General features: G+C 42.2%; 1 protein-coding gene across 4 annotated transcripts in view; it reads left to right on the top strand.

Annotated features, from left to right (window-relative positions):
• The window catches only part of utrn (utrophin), a 176371-nt gene that overhangs the window by 18734 nt on the left and 134010 nt on the right, over window positions 1-23627 (top strand). For all 4 annotated transcript variants that reach the window (XM_058613759.1, XM_058613761.1, XM_058613758.1 and 1 more), the window contains 19 exons: window positions 6403-6464; window positions 7080-7172; window positions 8146-8223; window positions 10006-10098; window positions 10694-10866; window positions 11847-11962; window positions 12531-12697; window positions 15835-16065; window positions 17967-18148; window positions 18544-18694; window positions 18945-19064; window positions 19353-19454; window positions 19627-19734; window positions 19937-20116; window positions 20264-20427; window positions 20547-20670; window positions 20769-20856; window positions 21365-21609; window positions 22598-22766. In XM_058613759.1, the coding sequence (XP_058469742.1) occupies window positions 6403-6464; window positions 7080-7172; window positions 8146-8223; window positions 10006-10098; window positions 10694-10866; window positions 11847-11962; window positions 12531-12697; window positions 15835-16065; window positions 17967-18148; window positions 18544-18694; window positions 18945-19064; window positions 19353-19454; window positions 19627-19734; window positions 19937-20116; window positions 20264-20427; window positions 20547-20670; window positions 20769-20856; window positions 21365-21609; window positions 22598-22766 (2646 nt within the window). The remainder of the gene's footprint in view (window positions 1-6402; window positions 6465-7079; window positions 7173-8145; window positions 8224-10005; window positions 10099-10693; window positions 10867-11846; window positions 11963-12530; window positions 12698-15834; window positions 16066-17966; window positions 18149-18543; window positions 18695-18944; window positions 19065-19352; window positions 19455-19626; window positions 19735-19936; window positions 20117-20263; window positions 20428-20546; window positions 20671-20768; window positions 20857-21364; window positions 21610-22597; window positions 22767-23627) is intronic.

The following is a 23627-nucleotide window of genomic DNA, read 5'->3' as shown; positions in this document are numbered from 1 at the left end:
CATTCCTCCCTGAACTTTGAGGGAATCTGTCCTTGAAAAGTCCTTGAATTTGATGTCAACCAAGTTGTGGGAACCCTGGTGGTAACACACATTTTAAAGCTTTAAAGGAACACTTATTTAAGACTTTCTTCGGTAAAAGATTATAGGTTAAAGGCAATTGCTGCCGCCTTGGAAATACATCCATTTGTCTGAGCGTCCATGTTTACTACGTGATGCTGCCGTGGAAACCCTGACCGTTTGTTTGATTTTCACCTCAGTGCCTCCCACCGTCTCCCATTCCCCTCCCTGCTGTGTGGTCACAAGCTCTCTCCACCTGTGTGTGAGAGAGAGAGAAAGAGAGAGGGAGAAAGTGGGGGGAAACACTGTGGCTGTATGTTTTATGTGTCTGCTCTGTGTTCACAGCTGGCTGCTCTAAGGAACACTTGTGTTTCTGTGACTTTTTTGTCTTTTTTCTTGCCCACTTATGTCATGTCTTGAGGTTGGCGTGTGGTTCATTTTTCTCAGTTTCCACAGCGCTGTTAACTCTCGGTTATGTAATGCTGGTCAACACTGGGTCAAGGAATTCGGAGCAGTCTGACAGTATGATAGATCACGGTCACAGTTAAGAAAAATAGACACGTTTTTATCCGGGGATGTTGAAAACTCTGAAAGCTCTACAAACAGGCTGTGAACACAAAATGGTTGTGTTTTTACTGAAAATCAGATACGTCTTTTTGTTAGGAAGGCAATCTTGCATTTATTTTGAAGCATAAACGACTGTGAATATACTGTATATTGAGAGAGTTGTGAGAAGACAGCAGCGGGATTATGCTTCCTGATGTAATCACTACTTTATTCGCAGCACATTTACTTTACACAACTCTGTGCTTGTGCATGACGCCTTTGTTTGTGTGTGTGTGTGTGTGTGTGTGTGTGTGTGTGATGTGGAATATGATGACGGATTATTTGACAGGGGCTGAGTATTTGTACTGCAAACAAATGGGTTGGTGCTGCTGCAGTTTGTTCATTCACTGTGCTCTTCATTTTATGACCAAGTGACCCACAGAGACTTTAGTAAAAGCTTGTCAGTATGACTACACTGTTGTAAGTAAGGAAATGTTGTTTTTTTTTTTTTTTTTTTTACCGTTTACCTGGCCCAAAAGATTTGGAATTCAAGCTCATTTGGAAGTAAATGTTTATACGTTATTCATGCTTTTATATCCATATCTGGACTAATGTAATAGTTTTTTTTTACCTGCTTTAAATAAGAAGGCATATGACTGCATTCAGGTCGTCCAGAACTCTTTTAACCGGAACTCCCAAAAGGAATCCCATTTTAAAATATTGACCCTAACTTATGGAGCATTGCATCCTTACATCTTTGCTTCACACCCTGGCCTGCACTCTTGAGGTCAGCAGACGTTACCTGTGGTCCCAAAGACCCGTTTTTAGTTAGACTAGGATTCTTATTGTTCTTCCTGTGATTTGTTTAAACTATCAGTATTTCATGTGTTTTACTTGTATAACCCTGTGAAGCACATTGTGATTCCATATCTGTGAAAGGTGCCACTATTGTAGACACAGTAAGACTTTTACTTACTGGTAACAGCTGTCAAAATTCAAAAGGCTTATCCTTAATTTATTAGTTATTAAATATTGATAATTATTACAATAACGTATTGGTTTTCCTTGTGAATGAAGTTCTTTATAGACAGACGGAACGTTTCACAAATCTGAGGTCAAATTTAAAAACAGCTACGTGCATTACCTCAAAGAGTAGACACACAGGACCACAGCTGATTTGACCGTCTGTTTATAGTTTAGGCGTGTCTGTATTTGTTTTCTTCAGTCATGTAAATGTTGGAATAAGAGAGTACTTATGTACTAATGCTGGTACATCCACGGGCCCGCAGCTACCTCTGTGGCACAATGCAGTAAATAGAAGATCATTTCACACACACACATGCACACGCACAGCCCCGTTGCTCCTTTGATCCGTGCAGCACTAAGACATTCCTGTGCTGTGGTGAGTAGGAGCAGCAGACAGATTGGGGGGGGGGGGTAGCAACATGTATGAATCAGGTGTATTGTGGTGTTAAGGTAGTGTGATGCAGAGCCCAGGAGACCTGAGCCCACAGGGACCCTCTTCTCAGCCTGGACCTCAGAGGCCCCTCCGCAGGGCGCTGATAAAACTGTAAAGACAGGACGCCTCTACACGGCCCTGGGGCTCTTTTTATAAAAGGAAAATTGATATTGCGTTGAAAGCATACCTGTATTATACCTGCTCTTAATCCTCACTGTGATCCATTCAAAGATTTGTGCCAGCTTTTTTTTTTCTCTTTCTCTACTACTACTTTTTTGCCACCTCCCCTTGCCTTTCTTCTCCATTTTTGTTGTTGTTTTTCTTGCGGTTTGCTCGTCTGTTTCGACACGTTTAACCACCCCACCTGTAATTTACACACACACTGTGATTGATTGCCATCAGTCAGTGGCAGTACCCTGCCATGGCACTGCCAGCTACTAACCCATCGTCAGTCATGTACTGTAGTCGTTTTCATGCTTTTCAACTGGGACCCCTCCTTTTGTCTCCTGCACCCGTCTTTACATCGCCGCCTTCTTTCATCACAACCTTCTGCTGTCAACCTCTTTGTCCTCTTCTCCCTTTGAGAAAGAATCCTTTGACGTATAACTGTAGCTGCTGGAGGTGTTTGGTGGAAAAATGGGTCAACATGCTCAGAGGGGGGCATTTTACAGTGTTACGGTTTAAAGCACTTGATAGACGATGGCGCAGGAAGAGGGGGTAGAATAGTTTAGGCAACTTAAGTCTCTCCTGCCCCACTTTCCACCGTAAAGTCCAGTTTTCTAGCTATCACTTCATAGCTATTGCTTCTGTCCTAGTCATCCTAACGTATTTGTCCCCTGATATGTCTGGAGAAGTCATAAATGAGTCTTGTTGATTTCCCGTTGTAACGGGGCCAGAATAAACGACATAATGAGCCAAAACATGTGACATCAAGATTTAAAAAGAAATGGTACAAACTATATGCTGTCCTCTTTGTATCCTCTGATACGAAGCCCAAAGTCACTAATATGATCTACTGTATATGATCCATCTATAGCATACACTGTCCATGCGTAGAGCCCGGATTTGACTCCACAATCATTTAGCTCATCAGCTCACCTTTTCACCTTTTCACCCCCACCTCAGGCCCCCTCTTGCAGTACATTCTTGTTTTTGTGCTTCTTCTCACCCAGCCTGTGGCTATGCTTACATATACACACACACACACACACACACACTCACATGCACAAAATACACTCTGCTCACCCCAAACAAAGAGGCCTATGGCTGCTGGGGTTTGGTGATCATAACCTCTGACCTTTTGCTCGCGTCAACGACGCTTTTACACAGTAGGTGCGTTTCTCCGAACAGCCAAGTTGAGCTGCGGTTGTAGCCGTTTCATTGGACTACTGCTAGTGTGGAATTCATTGACTGAAGGAAGTATGTCAACCTCCACTCCACTGGGGACGGAACGCCCTGTTTCAGCTTGTCATTTTAAGGTGGTTTCTGGTTCAGCACGTGACTTGTTGTCTAGTTAGAGAGTCTTCATACCATCCATGAACTTAATTTCAGTCAGACTAACCTGTTTACATGTATTATAAAAGTCTGGTTTTAGTTGGACTTGCACAATAACTAGGCTTATTTCCTATGGCTAATTTTAGTAGAGTTTAACACTCATACACACACGCACACTGTACATCTGTAACCTTTCTCCACCCCTACATTAGACCGCGGTTGTGGTTTTTAAGAAGAAGATGCAAATGCTTTTCCTTTCTTGACTTTGTTCCCTTGGGTGTACTCATCAGAACCAGACCGACAACTTAGTGAACTGGTTACTTAGGAAGCTACAGGAAGGACATGAGACAGCAAAAACTTGAATCAAAAGAGCTATCATTAGAGAACATGGCTTTACACATCTCTATTATTTTAGCCACATGTGTTGTTATGTGTTGTTAATGCAGTCCTAATTTTGCTCTCTGTCATATTTTAGTTTGTTCAGGAATGTAATAATGGGTCTGACACATGTTGTTTATCTTAATATGCACAATTGGCTCATTTTTCTACATTGTTTTCATGTATTTTTTTTTAAGTTGATAATGAGAATAGAATAGAATAGAATTTAATTATCCCCAGCAGTCAGCAGTAATCACACTCATCCAACAAACAACAAGGATAAAAATTAAAATTCACACTACAATTCAAACAGGCAAATGATAGGATTGCCGAAATATTATAAATAAATAACAATACAACATATAATGGTATAAGACACCCAATTTGTTATCAAGGCCAATAAAATAATGATGATAAAATCTCATGGAGTTATTTAGAACACTGATAGCAGTGAAAGACATCTTGAAAATATTTGTCCTGCATTGTGGTCAACCGAACCGTGGAAGCAAGGTGAACTCCACAGACAGAGCGTGGCTAAGATAGGAGTGGTGGAGTTCTGTGGCCATTTTTAAAAGAGCAAAACAATGAAATTACAGAGCTCAACCCTTACAGCATATAACCAAACAAACAAGACCGTTACCTGACATGTAGGTGCCTATAAGTCCTCAATCTTCACATAAAAAGTGCCAAATATGGTCAGGGACTTCCTCAAGGCTCTGACTCTTAGTAGTGCCCACAGTTTTATGGCACAATCTTGTGATATTCTTGAACCTTAATGGTTGTTACTGTGCAACAGAACTCAGATGTGCTTTATAAATAAATTGGAATGGATTGGATTTCAACCTTCCTTTTACATAACAAATGAAATTGGTATAAATGTGTCAATTTCACATGAAAATGTACCATTCTCAAGCACCTGAGTAGTAGTGCGGTAGTGCAGCATGTCACAGTTCACCGTACCAACTTGATTGTGTTCACAGGCAACATTGAAAGTAGTTAATGTTTATCGCTTGTGTCTGATGAGCTGTAACTGTCTTAACCCTTTGAATCATTACTTATCATGATCAATCATTACTTAATTGGCTGCTGTTCTTTACAGATTGATCATGTGATTGTTAATCCCTGAGGGGTTTCTACTCACACACTTTGTTGTCACTCTCTCTCCACGATATTGGACTTTATCACCGGTATCCAATATGCCGATATATCAGGAGTACTTGGGCCGATTACCGATGCTGATAAATATATGTTTTGTTCCCTGCACCCGACTGCAGAGGTAGAATTTACACAATATTTTCATACTAATGTTGCAGCAAATGTAGCTATATACATTTGAACAAAATTAAAAAATGTAAAAAAAACAATACTTGTAGAGGGCACCAGTATAGAAGTCAGGTGTGTTTGCTGATATCCGATAAAACATTTTAAAACCAATATAGGCTGATATTGATATTGTGCTGATGATATCGAGTTAATATTTAAACGTTATGCACGACAGCTTTAAATTTGGTCACAAATATATATATATATATATATATATATATATATATATATATATATATATATATGTGTATATGTGTATATGTGATTAGTTTTATGTGAAGCTGCGTACAGGATGAAGTATAACGCAATAACAGAAAGACGTGCCACGAAAAAAGTTTCAGAAGTTCGAGCAGCAGAAACACACTTAGTCAGGTTTGATCATTTTGCTTGACGGAGTCAATTCTGAGTTGAAAGACGCGGCATTTAAATAATGTTACATTGTGTCTGTTCACAAAGATGGCAACAAAAAAAAAAAAGAAATCACCCACCATACGTTACACACTGCAGCTTAAATCTTCTTTTATGGTTTGGAAAAACATTCACCTGAAAGTATAAATCTTGTGATAATTTTCACAGACTCGATATTGTCTGAAAACTTGGGACGGAGTTAAAAGTAATCTTCTGAGTCTGGAGTCCAAGGCTTTGTGCGAGCTACCCCTGATCCATTACAGGAGCCAGCCATCGCCCAGGCACATCAAAGCAGCTGACCCTCTGCCTGACACACAATGAGGCCTTATTATAGAACTATGCTGGAGAAAGTGAAGGAGGAGCAGGGAGGGAAGGAGTTGGAAGTGGAAGAGAATGTGAAATATTTGTACTGTTGGGTTCAGAGACTAGGGGAAAATTATAAACAGGCAAAGATGTGCCCACATGCACAGCAAGTTTTAAATTTGCTTCTAACACCAAGCAGCTGTTGATATTTTGTCCCCGTCTAACCCTACCTAACCTTGTTGCTGTAATTTTCTAATGTTCCAGACGGTTTAATCACGGTGCTTTTAATGGTGGCCGTGATGCTACAAGCTACAATTTCCGCTTCCGTGGAGCGTTGGTTACAGCGCAAATGAGCAGTGATCTTTGCTGACCCCATACCGACTGCAGATGTTTTCGATCACACCTCTTTACCCACCTTTCTTTTTGTTCCACAGATGAGCACGATGCAGTCCAGAAGAAAACCTTTACCAAATGGATAAATGCACAGTTCTCCAAGGTAACACAAACAGCAGATGTATTCTTGGAAAAAAACAACCAATAAAGTTTGTGCAAAACATGAAGCATTTCATCTGCCTGATACTGAAATCAACCAATTTACTTTTGTATTGAGTTCATTTTATTGTCCTCAGACCTGCAGCTGATGCAGAAACTGTCCTTGGAGACTCCTTGTTGTTATTATGGTTACTGTTGTGGTGCTCTTTTAAAATATAAAATTACATAATCAGTGAAGCACTTGGATTGAAATTTAAGTTTCCTTCCTTACTTTAGTGTCTGAGAACTTCTCTTTTTCCCATTTCTATTTTTGACACCTTGTGATTCATGCCAAACACACCCTCTAGTGCAGTAGATGCAGAGTTCCATCATGTTCTGTTTTGATATTCTGGATTGTATTGCTAAATCCTTTTATTATAATGTACCCTGCAGTGAAATGTGATGGGATGTAGTCTTCCTCTCAATAATACTCATGTCACAAGGCTCATTTATTGATCACCTGCTGCAGCTATGATATAAGCGATATTGTTTCTGAGCTCCAGCCAAACTCTGTGGTGTTCATCCCTGTTGTTGACTAGAAAAACAAACCACTTGTACCATATTTGTTTTTTCTTCTCAGACAGGGAAGACGCCTATCAAAGACATGTTCTCTGACCTGAAGGACGGGAAGAAGCTGCTGGAACTGCTGGAGGGTCTCACTGGCACAGTCCTGGTGAGTTTGTGAATGTGTTTTTGTCACATAACTGAAATGTTTTCAAGAATGGAGCCTGAATTCCCAAGATGTGTTCAGCTATCGCACCTTTAATTAATTTCAAGTTTAAAAGCTTTGGCTCTCTCTCTGAGTTTTTCTTTTTGTGGCGCTTACGTGGAGCCGTTTTGTTCTGTGGGCACACAGTTATACAACTGGAAAACACATTTTGGCAATGCGTGGAACACAATTACAGGATTGTAGTGCTTTATTAGACTTGTGCATCCCCTCAGTCCAGTGCAAGTACAAGACACCTTTATGTTTCTTTTTGAATTTGCCAGTTTATAAATCAGGGTTTTACCTGCATGTGTGCTATTTTCTTGAAGACGTGCCAGTTTTTCCTCCACAAAGATTTTCCATTTAAATTAATACTTAGATTCCTGTTGTGTTCACTTAAGGTTAGATCCTAAAAACACTATGCGAAAAAGAGCTGATACAATTTTTATGTATCAGCAGAATGATTTTATTTGATTTTTCGGATATTTATTGGGTATTCCCTTTTTAATCAGTATTTTAACAACATTCTCTGCTTTCTAGCACCTGTAGTTGTATGAAGTGCCAAATGTCTCTATGCACACACACACACACACACACACACACACACACACACACACACACACGTCGTCGCACACTCTTTGATGTCAGAATGCTATTCCTATAATTGGGTGCTAATACGTGGTTGGGGCTGTGTGAAGAAAGGGATTTGCTCTTGGCAGCTTTTCATCCTGCCATTCTTTCCATAAGTTGGCTCATGGACACCGCTGATAGGATAATGGGTGTGTGGGGAAACACTCTGCTGAGTGATGGTGAATCTTGACTTTGTTCAGAAATGAAGCCACTGCTGCGATTGTTCATAAAAGCAGTGAAGCTTCCATTGTCATTGACTGGATGCACTGATCACACGGTGAGCTGACTTCTCCCGTTTCCTCTTCCTCAGACCAAAGAGCGAGGCTCGACCAGAGTGCATTCTCTCAACAATGTCAACAAAGTACTTCAAGTCCTGCATCAGAATAATGTGAGTGAACGCATTTTGCTAAACCATGAATGTCAGGATTTCTTTTAATACTAGATGTGACATTATTACCAGGCATGTGCACATTTCTAACCAATGAAAAGGCTGAATAACTTCGTGTAAATACATGCTGTGTATTTACAGGAAGTGTTACTGGTTACATATAGCCCACTCACTAGAATTATGTTCTCCTTAATGTGTGCATGTAGGCTTGTCTGTATTTTTCTTTGTTCATTTGCCTCCCTCGCTCATTCACTCCGTCGTCCTTCCTCCTCTTCTTGAACAATGATTGGTCTTAATGCCTTGACCTTATCAGTGGGAGATAAGGGGCAGGGCACAACCATGGGAAGTTGCACAGGCTCAAGTTTGAGTCTAACCCCTGCTGGTTTATCTCCTGCAAGAGCCAGAACTGTCAGCTGGCAATGAGGCCCTGTGTTCCCATGAGCCTCTTTGGTCTAAACAGTGGAGAAAATGACATAAGGATGCTAAGTATTTCCATGAGATCTGACTTAATTTTGATGGTGTGTTCTAGATATGGAAAAGTCCTACATTTCCTGTAGTCATTTAGAATCTAAAGTGGGATCTGAAAAGCGGAACTGACCACAGCCTTGAAGGATTTATGACTAACTATGTTTAAATGCAAAATAGATGCAAAGCTTTTGGCTCCAGTTTTAGCTGGAGTGATAAAAAAAACAAAACAGGTGGCACATACAAAATCACGTGAACCTTTTCCACTGTCAACTCCAGTCATCGTCCTCTGCTGTCATTCCCTACCCAGACTCCCTAATTAATGTTATCGCAGTATAACTTATTCCCTCTGTGCTTTCTCGTGACCAGAGGTCAAATGTATTAAATGCATGGTTTAGGGCTTATTTATGGGGGATATATGTTATTTCCAACGCTTCTCTGGGAATGCTGGACCTCAGCGGCTTTCACGCAGATGCAGTGGTATTACGTTTGTCCGAGGATGAGGATGGATGAGGCAGAAGTGTTGTTGTCTGCCAGCTTGTTACACGCAAAAGTGAGCGCGGTGCTTTGTCATGCACCTCTGAATCGCTGTAATTACGCGCACTCGCAGTGGATGTGTCCAAGGGAAAACTGGCCAAGTAGATGTGTTTATAAGCAACTCTTGGAGAGGAATTTTTAGATGTGTCAGACACAGAGATCTAGCACATGCCTTTTGCCACTTTAATATAGCTTATTGTGTGAAAATAGATCTTAAATGTGTAAATAAATAAATAATGCTTTGAAAAGAGAACCCCGCACCTATTGTCATATAATGTATGGATTGACTTCCTGTTTATCTCGTATACTTTTTTTGTCCGCCACCTTGTGCTTTAGAGCATATTGATGCACGTTACACGCTGTACTTAAATGCCCCTGTGGCTTCTCGTTTGGGCACGTGCCATCTGCGGAGGTCTGAACTGCAGTGCTTTGCATGGATTTAAACAAGGCTTTATGCTGTGTGTGTGTGTGTGAGAGAGAGGGAGCAATAGTGTGTGGTGGGATGAAGCTGATTGGGAGTAAAGATAAGTCAGAGGTCAACCTTGTGGCAGCCGGAGAGGTCACTTAATAGTTTGACTAGACACTTGACCTCATGTTCCACTCTATGCCTTGATCCTCTCTAAAATATTTATATGTAATCACACTTCACTTGGCCTCCCCCCTCTCCACATAATTGGTGTTGAGCCTGCACACACTGATTCAGAAGTATTCAGCTATAACAGAACTCCTGGCCCTCATTAAGAGTTATGTGTGTGTCTCGTCGGCCACTCCCTCTTTCAGGTTGATCTGGTAAACATTGGAGGGACAGATATTGTGGATGGGAATCACAAGCTGACCTTGGGCCTCATTTGGAGTATCATCCTCCACTGGCAGGTGAGCATGCATGCACACACGCACACGCACATGCACATGCACTGTTCCTTCTTTCCACCCACTTACTGCAAGTACACACAAAGGCTCATTAATGTTTACTCAGTGAAGCAACTGATGTTCCACAGGGAGCAAAAGTACAGATGATGGAAAACAAGTATTGTTGTGAACACACGTGTGTGCACATGTAAACATGCATGTCATCCTCTGCTTTGTGCGTTTGACCTGGTGAAATATAGACAGTGAGCAGACATTCAGAGGAAACTGTCAATTGTCTGTCAGTGTTGTTGTTTTTTAAGTGACTTTTTCATGAATTGTAGTTGCTACATGCTTCATTTACTCATTTATTCTCCTATTCTCACAAGATTTCCCATACATTTAGTACCTGCTTTTCAGTATTACAAAATGAAAGGCTTAAAATGTTTATAGCAACCTGTCAAGTCTGGAAAGAATATAGCACTTTGTTAACAAGACAGCCATTAGAATAATAATCATTATCCTTTGTATCAAAAGCAGTGAGTCCTTACAGGATTTTACTCTTCTTCTGCCTATTTGCTCATATTAATGTGTGTTTCTCCTTGTGCATGTGTCCGTGTAGGTAAAAGACATCATGAAGGACATCATGTCCAACCTGCAGCAGACCAACAGTGAGAAGATCTTGCTGAGTTGGGTCCGCCAGTGCACTCGCTCATACCCCGAGGTCAACGTGTTGAACTTCACCACCAGCTGGGCGGATGGCCTGGCTCTCAACGGCATCCTTCACCACTTCAGGTGAGGAAGGAACAACAGGCAGTGGGGAGGTCGGGGTTGGTCTGCTGGAGAAAGATGTGGCTATGGAAACACTGCTGTGTTGTAAAACACATGATGTCACGGACAATGGACTGGAGAGCATCTGCCTCCATTCATTTTTTGTGTTTCTGAGACGGCTTCTCTCACCTTTGACTACCTGTCACGTGTACTAATTAAACAACACAACACCATCTCTTTAGTAACTCTTACTATGTCGTTAGCCATGACAGCCACTGCTCTTCTAACCTCTGATAGCTACTTTTTGCACCAAGTGTCAGACCCCCTATCATCAAGCATCAAAGGGACGTGTATATGAGTGCAACTTTACTCATATGTGCCATCTTGTGTTATTACCACTGATAGTAGAATCTTCTACATATTTGACTAATGCCCTTTGACCCTGAAAGTATATCATGTCGAGCACCACAGACCAAACCGGAATCTCTCTGTGAGTGTGACACTTGTGAAGATGCCCAGTGGTGAAAGGTCAGGTTGTCAGGTCACTGCCTGCTGGGTCTGTGTACACTGCTTGACATGCTGTGTTTACAATCTACCATGTCACTGTTTGCACACGCCTGGTGTGTGTGTGTGTGTGTGTGTGTGTGTCTGTTGTGTGTGTCAAAAGAAGGAGAGCCAGTGTTTTGGGGGTGTTTGTACCCTTTCTGTAACCCCCACTGCTCACACACACACTGACCCGTGAGCTGCCTGTGAGAAAGGCCACTGTTAGTTTAGACTTGGGCCAGGGTTTAGGTGGCTCAAAGAACACTTGCATTCCACAGTCAACTGGCCTTGACACAAGTTTTCTATGTATAACACGTCTGTAAGCAGAACACATGTCGCATAAATGCATTTGTGTTTTTAATATGTACAAAATTGAAGTCTATTAACAGCATACATGATCTTGTATGATATTTATTAAGGAAAACCTTCAGTGTTCTGTTTTTTTTGGGGGTTTTTTTCAGGCCGAACGCGATCAACTGGGATGAGGTTGTCAGACTGAGCCCTGTGGAAAGATTGGACCATGCCTTCACTGTAGCCAAAGACCAGCTGGCCATCGAGAGGCTACTGGATCCTGAAGGTACTGAGTCATGCACAAATATATTTTATTAGGATTGGGAGTTTTTTTTTTTTTTTTAGAAAATTGCTTCCTTTTATAGAAGTCTCATAAAAAGATACATTCTTAAATTAAATATGTCTAAAACTGTCTAAACTCCCACATATTAAAACTCAACCTGTACTCTCAAAGCCTGCCTTCAGCTCCTGCCAGCACTTCGATAAATTCACAGTGGAGTAAGTGGCTTGGGGTTGTTGTTGGCCGAGGATTAGTATTTGAATGTTTGTGTAGTTTATGTAGCACCTGTAATTTCTCCGTTTGTATGTCTACTGTCTACAGTTTTTGTTGTGTCATGACCAAGGGGCAGTCGCCCCTGACCCGTGTCAAAGCAGAACAACTTGCCTATTACGTCCCTCATATAATTCCCCTTCTTAACTGCTCTCTCTATCTGTCTCCCCTGCTGCCTTTCTCCTCACTTTATCCCCCCTCCCTCTCCCCCTCTGCATCTCATGCTGAATTTAATTTGAAATCTCTGATCTCTTTTTTTTTCCCCCCTGCCTTACATCCATCTCCCCACCACCAACTCTCTCAGACGTGGCGGTGCAGCTACCAGATAAGAAATCTATCATCATGTACGTGACATCGCTGTTTGCGGTGCTGCCCAAAGATGTGAGCATGGAGGCTATCAGAGAAGTGGAGACCCTGCCACGCAGATTCAAAACAGAGCCCGAGGGCTCAGGTCCAGGCCTCAGCGCTCAGGTAACAAAAATATATACAGTTATTTCCATGTGTGATATGAAACGTGGTGATACAATAAGTTTCAAGGCGTTCTTTTATGTGCAAATCAAATCCAGAAAGGTAGGCAGATGCTCAGTGGCGTGGGCCCATGAAGTTATGACTGACTCAAATGATTTTTGATGCATTTAAAAACCTGCATCAGAATCAGTTGTTATGTCCAACTTCAAACACATATGATTCTCTCAATTTACTCATATTCTATTCATTTAAATTTGGTTTTTACGGTAAAGTTAACTTTATTAATCCCCTTGGGACAAACTTGCAGTCCCACCCCAATTGATTCCATGCGGCCCTCCATTTAATATCAAGTTATAATAAGCTATTACTGTACCTGTTTTTTATTTAGAGATTTATTTTGCATCAGAAGTACTTTTATTGTGAACTGCATATCCTTCCATAATCAAAACAAACACTTTTATTTTGAAAAACAGTTTGATGGTTTGATGTTTGAGGGGGGAAACTGGAGCACCTGCAGAAAACCCACACTAACACAGAGAGAACATGCAAACCCGGGACAGACCCGGACCTTCTTGCTGTGAGGCAACAGTGCTAACCACTGTCCCACCGTGCATGGACGACAAAACTTGAAAACTCTCACATTTTCTATTCATGAGCGAGGAATCCTATAGAAAACATTACTTTAACTCTGTGAGAATGATTTATGTTCTGCGTGTCAGTGTTATTGTTGCTGTACTATGTGCTTGTTTTTGTGTTGTTCTGACTTGCCAAGAGAATGCAGATTAAAAATCACCCCCAAACTATAATCTGGTACAGATCATCAAATGGTAACATTTATCAATTAAAAGAAACGACTTAGCTGTAAAGCAACTAGTTACAACAATTTTGTTGCAAAATAATCCTGGTGAACACTACAGCTCGCTGAAAGGCTGACACTTGAAAAGCTGTAGTTGCAAAAGTGGAACCTTAAGCTGTTCCAGGCTGGGTTGCTGTGCAGTGTTTCTGATAGCATTGAGTTTGGAGGCAATAAATCGCTGTTATGTACTGTACAAGCTTGAGAAATATCGCAAAGTGTCACACTGGGTGTGCACGCGTTGCCAGATAGAATGAATAACCCCCATTCTGAAAAAGCCACCTCCTTCATGCTCTCCGGCACTGCTCATGAAAAACAGCAGGCAAACCGGGAACACAGCCATGACTCACCACTCTGACATTAGAGTGAACAGAGGGAACTGGATGCTGCTGGAAACACTGAGCTGAAAAGAGATGGAAGGAAATGTGGCGATGAATTGGGAGTGTGTGTGTGTGCAGTGTAAAGGGGTTTGACAAAGCAGGTTATTTCGGCACCGAACATGTCCATGTGCTGGTGGGTGAGCAGATTTGCTGTGAGACTTTTCAATGCGCACTTGATTTATATGGACTTCCCTGCTGTTTCACTAACATGTGACTCTGAGCGAGTGTTTGCTTTCTCCTTCTTCCTGTCCTTTACTTTCACAGTTACTCAAAAGTCCGAAAAAATAAACACACTTGGTCAAATTAGAGGTTCAATGTGTACCCTGTATTTTGCATGTATTATATATATATATATATATATAATATAATATATATCTCCTCAGCTCCTCCAACGTTGCTGTGCTCTTTTTCTTCAGTCACATACATCCTCGGGGGCTGCTTGTTTCAGACGTTTTCAGTTAGAAGTCAGAAAATCCCCAAAACCACCTCCCCAAAGTTTTTTATTGTCCATGGGCACACATTTCACACGCTATGGAAGGAGTTTCTGGAAAATCTTGTTTAAGTAGTGCTCTTATTGGTCCAACGCAAGGTTTACTTTCCTGGCACACTTTCTCTCCTCATAGGAAGAGATGCTTAATGCTGAGAGTGAGTGGAGGAAAAATAAAGGTTCTTTGTGCCTGATGCCTGTGCTTGATTCCCCCCAGCTTTAGATAAACACGAGTCCATGATATTACATTGGTGTTTTAAAGAAGTTATTTCTTTAATGCTTTGATATTAATTATGACTGTGGTCGGAAATGTGATGACAATGTTCTTGTATGACCGTCTCCCCAGTTGAAATGTCACTGATGATGAGTGCACTGGCCCGTGCATGGTAATATATCACATGCTTCAGAATCACAGCTGCAAAAGTGATGAATGCGGGGTTTGAGTTGAGCAAATCATCTGGTGATAATAAAAGGTTCTGTTGAGCCAGACCACAACTATTTTATAGCCATTCAAGTCAATAAATAGACCATGGCTGCAGTTCTCTCTTCTCCCTCCCTCTCTGTTGCTCCCACTACCAGCTTACAATAGTCCAACATGGAGATTTGAAACAGTTTTGTGACTTAGCCCAAAATATCCAAAAAGGTCATTGAATATTTCCAGCAGGTGACCTTTTTGCCCGAGTTTGCTGCACGGACATTAAAGCTCTGTCATTTCAAGCTGGTAAACAAAGGTCTGTTTGACTGTGTTCTGTTCTGGTCGCTCCACACATCCATTAGCATTTCTGTCATCTTTGACTTGGCATTGGCTGCAGCAGCAGCAGCAGCAGAGATTTGGATCTCTTCTTCATTTCAGCTCCAGACAGATTACTCGAGTTCTGTCAAATTTATTTATTTATTTTTTTTGCACATTTCCCCTTACCAAATGGAAACATGGAATAGCTCGGTGCAGGACATGCTCATCACATGTCCACGTGGCTCTTTCAACACTGTATTTATGGGAATCAAAACTGAGATTGTGTTTAAGATGAGTTGCCTGTCCCACAATACCACTGTGTGTTTCGGACTCACTGCTATTCCTAGAATGAGGATTGACCTGCCCAGCATGCCGGGGGCACCTCCCAGCATCCCATAATAAGCCTGTAGTTGTTATTTTTTTGTCTTGGCTGTGCAGGGCAGGTCACCCTGCATGCTCCAGAGCAGCACAGGCTCCTCCCGATGTCTGGTTCTATTTTAAAACTTGCCGTCTGATGTTCACAAATGAAATTCAAACAACAAATAGAGGGTTTGGGCAAATGTATAGGCAATGTACTTGTACTTAGTGCATGATGGCATGAAAATGAAATGGCATCTTTAAATGTTGCAGTGCTTACTTAAGTTGTGAAAACACTGAGTCAATAATTCGGCCAACCTGTTCCTTCAGAGTGTGCAGATGGAGGAAGCAGGCAGCAGCCCGCGTCCTGAGACCCCCAGCACCCTGACGGAGATGGAGGGAGAGATGGAAGTCAGCCTGTTGGAGGTGGACCTGGACAGCTACCAGACCACACTGGAGGAAGTTCTCACTTGGCTGCTGTCGGCTGAGGATGCCCTGCATATTCAGGACGAGGTGTCCGACGATGTGGAAGAAGTGAAAGAGCAGTTTCACACACATGAGGTAGGAGGAGGCCTGCGGGCCGATGTAGGTCGTGCAGACATTTAAAGGAATACACGATTAGCAGTTGAGAAATATCTTCATTCTTTTTTTTTTTTTTGTTACGTGCCCACCAGTAACACTTGGTCCGAGCCTTGGTCCAAAGCTTGAAATTGCAACGCTAATTCCGCACTTTTTAGACCCACTCGTAGGGGGACGGGACCTCATTCCCAGAATGTAAACAGTGTCCGCCATCTTTGCTAACAGTTAAGCTAGCAGGACCAAGTGTCACTGGTGGGCACGTAACAAAGAAAAGAATGAAGATATTACTCAACTCAGGGAAAACTGAGGTTGGGAAGCACAAGTATTCATTTAAGCATGAATGAGAGAATGAGGAGAAGTCAGCTCAGTCGTAAATAATGACATCTAAGTTAGCTCAATCTTCCCTACTGTAAAATGTTCATGAATACAAAGCTACTTACAATGGTGCTATTTTTCCTCATGGTGATGTTTGTGGACACAATGATGAATTGTGTGGTGCTTCTCAGTAGTTTTTTTATGATGTGTTATTTTTCGCATACTACAGTATGTATTTAATTTTTTTTTGAGTGTGTTACAACTGTCACTTTTCATGTTTGAGGCTGATGATGGCATCCCACAGAAAAAGGCCTCCCACAACCAACAGTACATGCGCCGTACATGTTGGGAATGCCAGGAATTTGGCTTAAAACTGTGCCGCAGAGCACCCCACGGTGCCCGTGCCCAGAACTCACTCGCCTGCTTGAGCCTGTGTCTGTGCATGTGTGTAAAAGGGGCTTTGGCAAGGATCCCCTTGTCTGCAATGTGAATAGTTGCGAAGCATAATGTCTGGAATTCAGGTCAAACCTGAAAAAGCGTGTAGTGAGACAGAGAACAGCAAGAATCAAATCCTCTTTAACAGTCAGGCTTTTCAAGAGGTTTTTAAAAAAAAAAAAAAAAGAAAATCTGTCCAGTTTGTTTCAGCTCAGTTGTTCACATACTTACTGCAGCTTCTCCAGCAAAGCCTCCTAGAAAACAATCGACTCAGAGGTGCAATCAAAAATGCTTACTCATCCAGAGAAGTCTCACAAAACAGACAGTAACTCAGTTATTTGGCCCAAAATTGCTTGATACAAGGTCCAGTGAATAGAGTGAAGAAGTGACTAAACAATTTCACAGTTTTCTCTCCTCTGCTGTTGCACTGTCTTCGTTCATCAGTAAGGAATCTTATAGATATCCAATTAGTGCTCACTTCTGCAGCGCGTTATATACCGAGTGAAGGTAGAGGGTGTGGAGAGAAGGATATCCAGATGTTAGTATCGAGGTGCCAAGTGCCAACATGGAGCCAGGGATTATATAAACAGTGTGTGCCAGAGAGTTAGACTGACACAGGATAAGGGTTTATGCTGGAATTAGACGCCTCTTTTCAGTTTAAAGTTGTCACTAAGATGGTTAAGCTGCAGTTTTTTTCAGCCTATGTTTGGCACAACTTCATCTGACCATAGGCTCTGTCATGTCATACTATCAGTTGTGCCTGAGGGAGTGTTTGTGGGTGGGGACAAGAAGCGTTATCCCATCGAACTGCTGAACAACCATGTTTTTTGAACAGTAGAATTCAATTCTGAAACGTTATGTGGACGCCTCCATGTGTTCAACCAGTTTACATCCGTCTTGCTTTACTCAGCATTGCATGAGTAAAGCAAGACGGCTGTGAACAGGTCTTAACACGGCGTTACTGAGAAATACAGAGATATTCTAGTGGCACTGATGATCCGCATTGTGTGAACTGATTTAATAATGGTTTGAACATTGTGTATATTTAAAAATATACACACCACAGCTTTATAACTGATTGTACAGATATTTTTTTTTTTTATCAAAACCATTTAATTGTTCTCCCTTTCAAGTCCTTTATGATGGAGCTGACAGCCCATCAGAGCAGCGTGGGGAATGTGCTGCAAGCCGGAAACCAGCTGATCGCCCAGGGAAGCCTGACAGAGGAGGAAGAGGATGAAATTCGGGAACAGATGACCCTCCTCAACTCCCGCTGGGAGAGCCTTCGGGTGGCCAGCATGGACCGCCAGGCCAGGTAGCTACACACACACACACATAACTATCTGCCTCAGTCCTGTGGTGGGGTTGAAAAACCTTTGCTGTTATAACAGGTGAAATACAGTTGAGGTTCATTTTGACCATAGATGATTATGAGTCTTCTTGTGAATAATGTGCAAGGCTGCAAGCCCAGCGAAGGTGACTCTTGATGATGACACTTCCAAGGCCTAACATGTCTGATGCTCATTCTGTGTTTTCAAAGTTTAGGTATTCATCCTGAGGTACTGATTTCTAGAGCATTTGTCGACCCTGATAAAATGTTTTTGTTCTGGTCCGCGGTTTGCGTAGCCGGTCTTTTTCTCAGAAATGAAGTTTAATATTTTCCTTTCTACTGCGACACATTCGCCTCACTGTCTCTTTGCCCGTCTCCAGACTCCACGAAGTCCTGATGGATCTTCAGCAGCAGCAGTTGCAGCAGCTTTCCGATTGGCTGACACAGACTGAAGAGCGAATCAGAAAGATAGAGACCGAACCGGCAGCTGCGGACCTGGAGCTCTACAAAGAACAGATAGAGCAGCACAAAGTAAACTTCCCAGCTCCCCATTAAAACATTTTCTGTATTCCATTTAACATGGAGATGATAAAAAAAAAAGTTCTTTGTCCATCTGTTCATTTGGATGAATTATAGTATTTTCTGAGCTACTCTTTTCTCAGAATGGACTCGTCTCCACTCGTCGTGGTTTAATGACTCATGGGCTGTTTCCATGGAAAACTGAGTCATTTATGTCTGCTCTGTTCATGGCTAATATTTGACCTGCGCTAAATCTGTTCAGGAGCTCCAGAATGACCTGGAGGCAGAGCAGGTGAAGGTCAACTCTCTGACGCACATGGTGGTTGTGGTGGATGAGAACAGCAGTGAGAGTGCCACTGCTGCCCTGGAGGAGCAACTACAAGTAAGTATAAGTATGCAGTGAATCTGTCTGACTAAAATCTTTTGTCAGTATAAAGAAAGAAAGCCTTCTAGAGTCTGTGTGACCTTTATTGCCCATGGTGGAAAAACACTTTCAGTAGTTATTTGCCTGAATATTTTGGCACTAAGAAGGTAAGAAGGACCCCATTTCTTGACCTCATCTACAAAGACTGGTATTGACTAAGAGGTCATGTTAGTTTAATATGGATTCTTTCTTTCTGTCTACAAACACTTGTGTCTGTATTAATGTTTGCCTTTAACTCACCTTCAGTCGCTGGGCGAGCGCTGGGCAGCCGTGTGTCGGTGGACAGAGGAGAGGTGGCACAAGCTGCAGGAAGTTTTTTTGGTCTGGCAACAGCTTCAGTCAGACCAGGTAGGACCGTCTCACAAATAAGTACAGGCACAAATCAAGTCACCGCTTCACACTAGAGACTTTTATTAAGGTGTACACAAAAAAAAAAAGCATTTGAAAATATGCCAAGAGGCTGTTTTGTAATGTTTACCAAGTCATTTACGTTAATGATGTTTTTCCACCACTTCTGCAGAGTTTGTTTAGAGCGTGGTTGGCAGAAAAAGAGGAGGCTCTGAGTGAAGTACAGACCAGCAACTTTAAGGACCCGAGTGAAATGAATACTAATGTGCGCCTCTTAGCAGTAAGTGCCAGTTCTGGGTATTTGCTCTGTTGCATTTGTCGCATTTACTCTCAAGTATAACGTGATTGCTAACCCACGGGAATGTGTCGACAGATTCTTTAAAAATTCATTTTATACATAATACAATAATACCACCCGCAACAAATAGATAGAAAAAACGGCTGTTCACGGTAAATGTTTTTTTTCCTCTCAATTCCTCCAGAATTTAAAGGAAGACATGGAAAATAAGAGGAGAACTCTGGACCAGCTGTCTGATGCAGGACAGGATGTGATGTCGTTACTGCGGAGCCCCGAGGCCGGAGCCAAGATAGAGGCAGACACGGAAGATCTGGCACATCGATGGGACAACCTGGTTCAGAAGCTGGAGGACTGTTCCTTCCAGGTGTGTGTCCCTGGACAATAATGACAAAATGTTTAAGAGAATCTCTCTCTGCTCTAAAGTCTTAACTACAATCACCACAGCATTAATAGTGTACAATGCATGTAATGGATATTATACATTTTTGTAATTGAGTCCTGTTTTCCTAAGGTAATGGAGGCTGTGGCAGATTCCGGGATGAATCAGGTGGAAGAAGAAGTTGTCGTGGATTCAGTTGCTGTAATGGCGGCTGCTTCGATCGCTGACCAGGAGTTGGCCCCACCTGCTCCCCCAAAGAAGCGACTGGTGGAGACGGACGCAGAAGTTAAACGAATGTATGAACTGGGACACACGTGGACAGACTATACTTCCATTACCAGAAAGGTGCAAGAGTATAAACATACAAATCCACACACCAATGCACAGATTGTGTTTTTGTTGCTTTGTTCTGCAGGTTTGAAAATAAGCTCTCTGACCTCCTGCGCTGGATTAAAACATGGAAGACGTCCACTCAGACATTGGCCTCCACACACCCAGAGATGACATCTGATAAACCAGACCTTCAGGAGAAATTAAAGGTAAACCTGTTGAAGGTACAGCTTTAAAACTTTAAAAAAAATGTTTTCCTTTTAAGTTTTTAACTCCCTTGTATTTAATTTGTGTTGAATAAAAAAAGGGCTTAGAGTTGGACATCACAGCAAAAGAAGCCACAGTCAGTCAAGTAATTCAAGAGGGACGAGACTTGTTGGACCAGTTGGAGAGAGGTATGAATGTACATGATATGTAGATAGATGTATAAAAACCCCATTATGTTGTGTTCATTTTGTATGATTTTAGTACATCTCCACAGCTGCTTGGTATTTGGTGTGTACTTTTCTACCGTCATTCGGTTTTGAGCTGAGGAGTAGTACAAATCTGGTGGCCTGCAGGGCTGCGGACTGCATATAACTGCTCTGTGAAAGGAAGAGACTCTCTGAAAAGTTTTTTCAGGAGTTTACACAGTTCTGGAGGCAGTGAAGGGCAGCAGGGCAACACCACAGACTTGATTTCTTAAACACTCTATTACTTCATACTGTTTTCTCATCCATGGTGTCTGTTTTCACATTTTTTTTTTATCCTCTATTGTTTTAAACCTCTCTGGGGTCCTTGTCTCCGACAGCAAACTCACAACTTGTGTCGTAACACATTCCACCTACATGATGCAAAACTGAAATTAGTTAAACATGTACTGTGAGGGTTTTCATAATTCTGCTTTTGTCTCTCCCTCTGCAGAGGGCATGTGTGTGGACTCGGTGAGGGCAGACATGGGCCAGATCCAAACTGAGTGGGATGTTTGTGCAAGGGAGCTGGTGGCAGCCCGCGAGCGAGTTGACACTCAGACCCGAGTCAGAGCAGTGTCCACGGAGCTCACAGACCTGGACCTGGTCTTAGAGGAGCAGGACCGGTGGCTGGACTCGGGCCCGGCTGTGGAGAAGTGCGACGAAGCCGAGCTGAGAAAGCAGAGTGGAGAATGTCGGGTAAGAGAAGTTTGGGGTCAGATTGCACAGAACAGTCAGTAGTTACTCATCAGGGTTAAGAAAATGATGTGCCAATTAAAGGAGCTCCACTTTTTTTTTCTCCTGAAACATCTCAAACATATTTTTAGTGCAAATTAAATGCAGTTTGCATGGTAAAAGTTTTTTTGCTTTGCACAAACAACAATGTTCTTGAGTTGCACATTTTGTGAAGTTGGGGTGACGACAATATTGCTATGAACTGTAAGACCTGTAAACCATCACTTTGCAACTATGATTCTAGTACTAAAAAAAAAAAATACAACATAATTTGGACTCTTAATAGTTTTTATTTCCATCTGATCACATAATCCTGTTGGCATGTAAACTGTTACTACTCCACCCTGGGTAGAAATCATCGTCTCAGCCCAACGGTCAACTTGATCTCCTTTGTGTGACTTAAATCCACGATTTTCACCTATAAGCCATTCATCAATCCTCTTAGATCAGCTCATGCAGTTGCAGGTATTTGGTTAAACTGCAAAGTTTCACAGCAAGTCATTGAAATGTTGTCCTGAACTGAAAAACTGTTAAACTGAAAGCTAGTTCACTTTGAGGTTGGAGAAGTAACCTGTACACTTTCTCTGTGCTAAACATATGTTATGTGTGTGTGTGTGTTTTGCAGGTTGTCCTCATTGCTACACACAAAATGATAGGAAAAGCTTGAATAAGATGAAAAAACAACAAACAAGCACAATGATTTTCCACCTTACCTCATCATTTCGTATCAAAAATAAGGCATTGAAATGTCCAAGAAAAATACTAATCACAGAGACTGTAACTGTAGCTTCTGCTGCTTTGAATTTGTTAAACATCATTATTCATATTTAGTGGAAGTCAGTGAAAAAATGATCTTTTCTGAATTTTCTATAATGAGAGATGACGAATGATGATAACCCCTCATTACAAGCACACGGGTGAACTTTCCCTCCTCTCCTGTTTTTCCCCTCAGTCGCGACTCGTCCAGGTCACTGCACTAAGTCCAAGAGTGGAGCAGCTTTCTGCAGAGGCAGCGTTGCTGGGGGCCGTTCCCTCTTTGAAAGACAACATGGTGGTGGTGTCTGCACATTATGCCTCCACGCTGCAGCAGCTGCAGAGCAAAGAACAAGAAGTCAACAAAGGTACTTCTGCTGAACTACGTTGAAACTATATGTTGAATGAGTGCAGAGGGAACCTGTTGGGGAAACTCTGCATTGTCGGTATTAACAGTTCTATTTGCTTTACGTGGGACCTCATGCCTTGAGGCATCGTCGCATGCAGGGTCGGAGATTTAAGCCTCCTTTAAGACGAAGATCCATTTCTTTCCCCTTGCTCTTGGCTTAAAGCTTTCAGGTTTATTGGGCGACTGAAGGAGTGATGGCCCACGTCGGCACGGCTCAGCTCCACAGTGGCCGTGTAAATTTGACGTTAGCTTTTATATGAAACCTTGGCCAGCCACGAGTGAAAGAGGATGCCCGTATATGGCCTTCAAAAGCGCACAGACGCGTGAATGTAAGCAAGAGATTGTGTGCAAGATCATGACTCTGTGCCAGCTCCATCTCCACCTGAGGAGGACGTGACTTGGACCAGGATCAGGCTCGGGAATCAGTCACCGTTTTACCTCGTGGAATTTACATATACAGCTCTGGGCCAAAAGTCATTCTGCACAGGGAGGTTTCACTATGCCTCTCCACTCTGACCATAGGTGTGTGTGTGTCTCTTTTGCAGTGCCCCTTGGGTTTTTATGACTGCGAGGATTTGGACAAGAGCCAAGGAAAACCATTTTGTTTCGGCTTGAGGGCAGTTTGTCACTTGTCAGAGCCTCTATTTATCGCTTCTCTCCCCTCCCCCAGTCATGCTCCATCTCTGCTCTTTGTGTATATAAACACAGCTGGATTATGTAAGCATTAAATCACCTGGCAATTAAAACACTGGCAGAGGAGAAGTGGAGGAAGGAGACAATTGAAGTGAGGAGCAGAGACAAATGGAAATGTGACCACTGC

The sequence above is a fragment of the Solea solea genome, chromosome 17 (genome assembly GCF_958295425.1).
Source record: "Solea solea chromosome 17, fSolSol10.1, whole genome shotgun sequence".
Classification (NCBI taxonomy): Eukaryota; Metazoa; Chordata; class Actinopteri; order Pleuronectiformes; family Soleidae; genus Solea; species Solea solea.
This window is presented reverse-complemented; position numbering and strand designations above follow the sequence as displayed.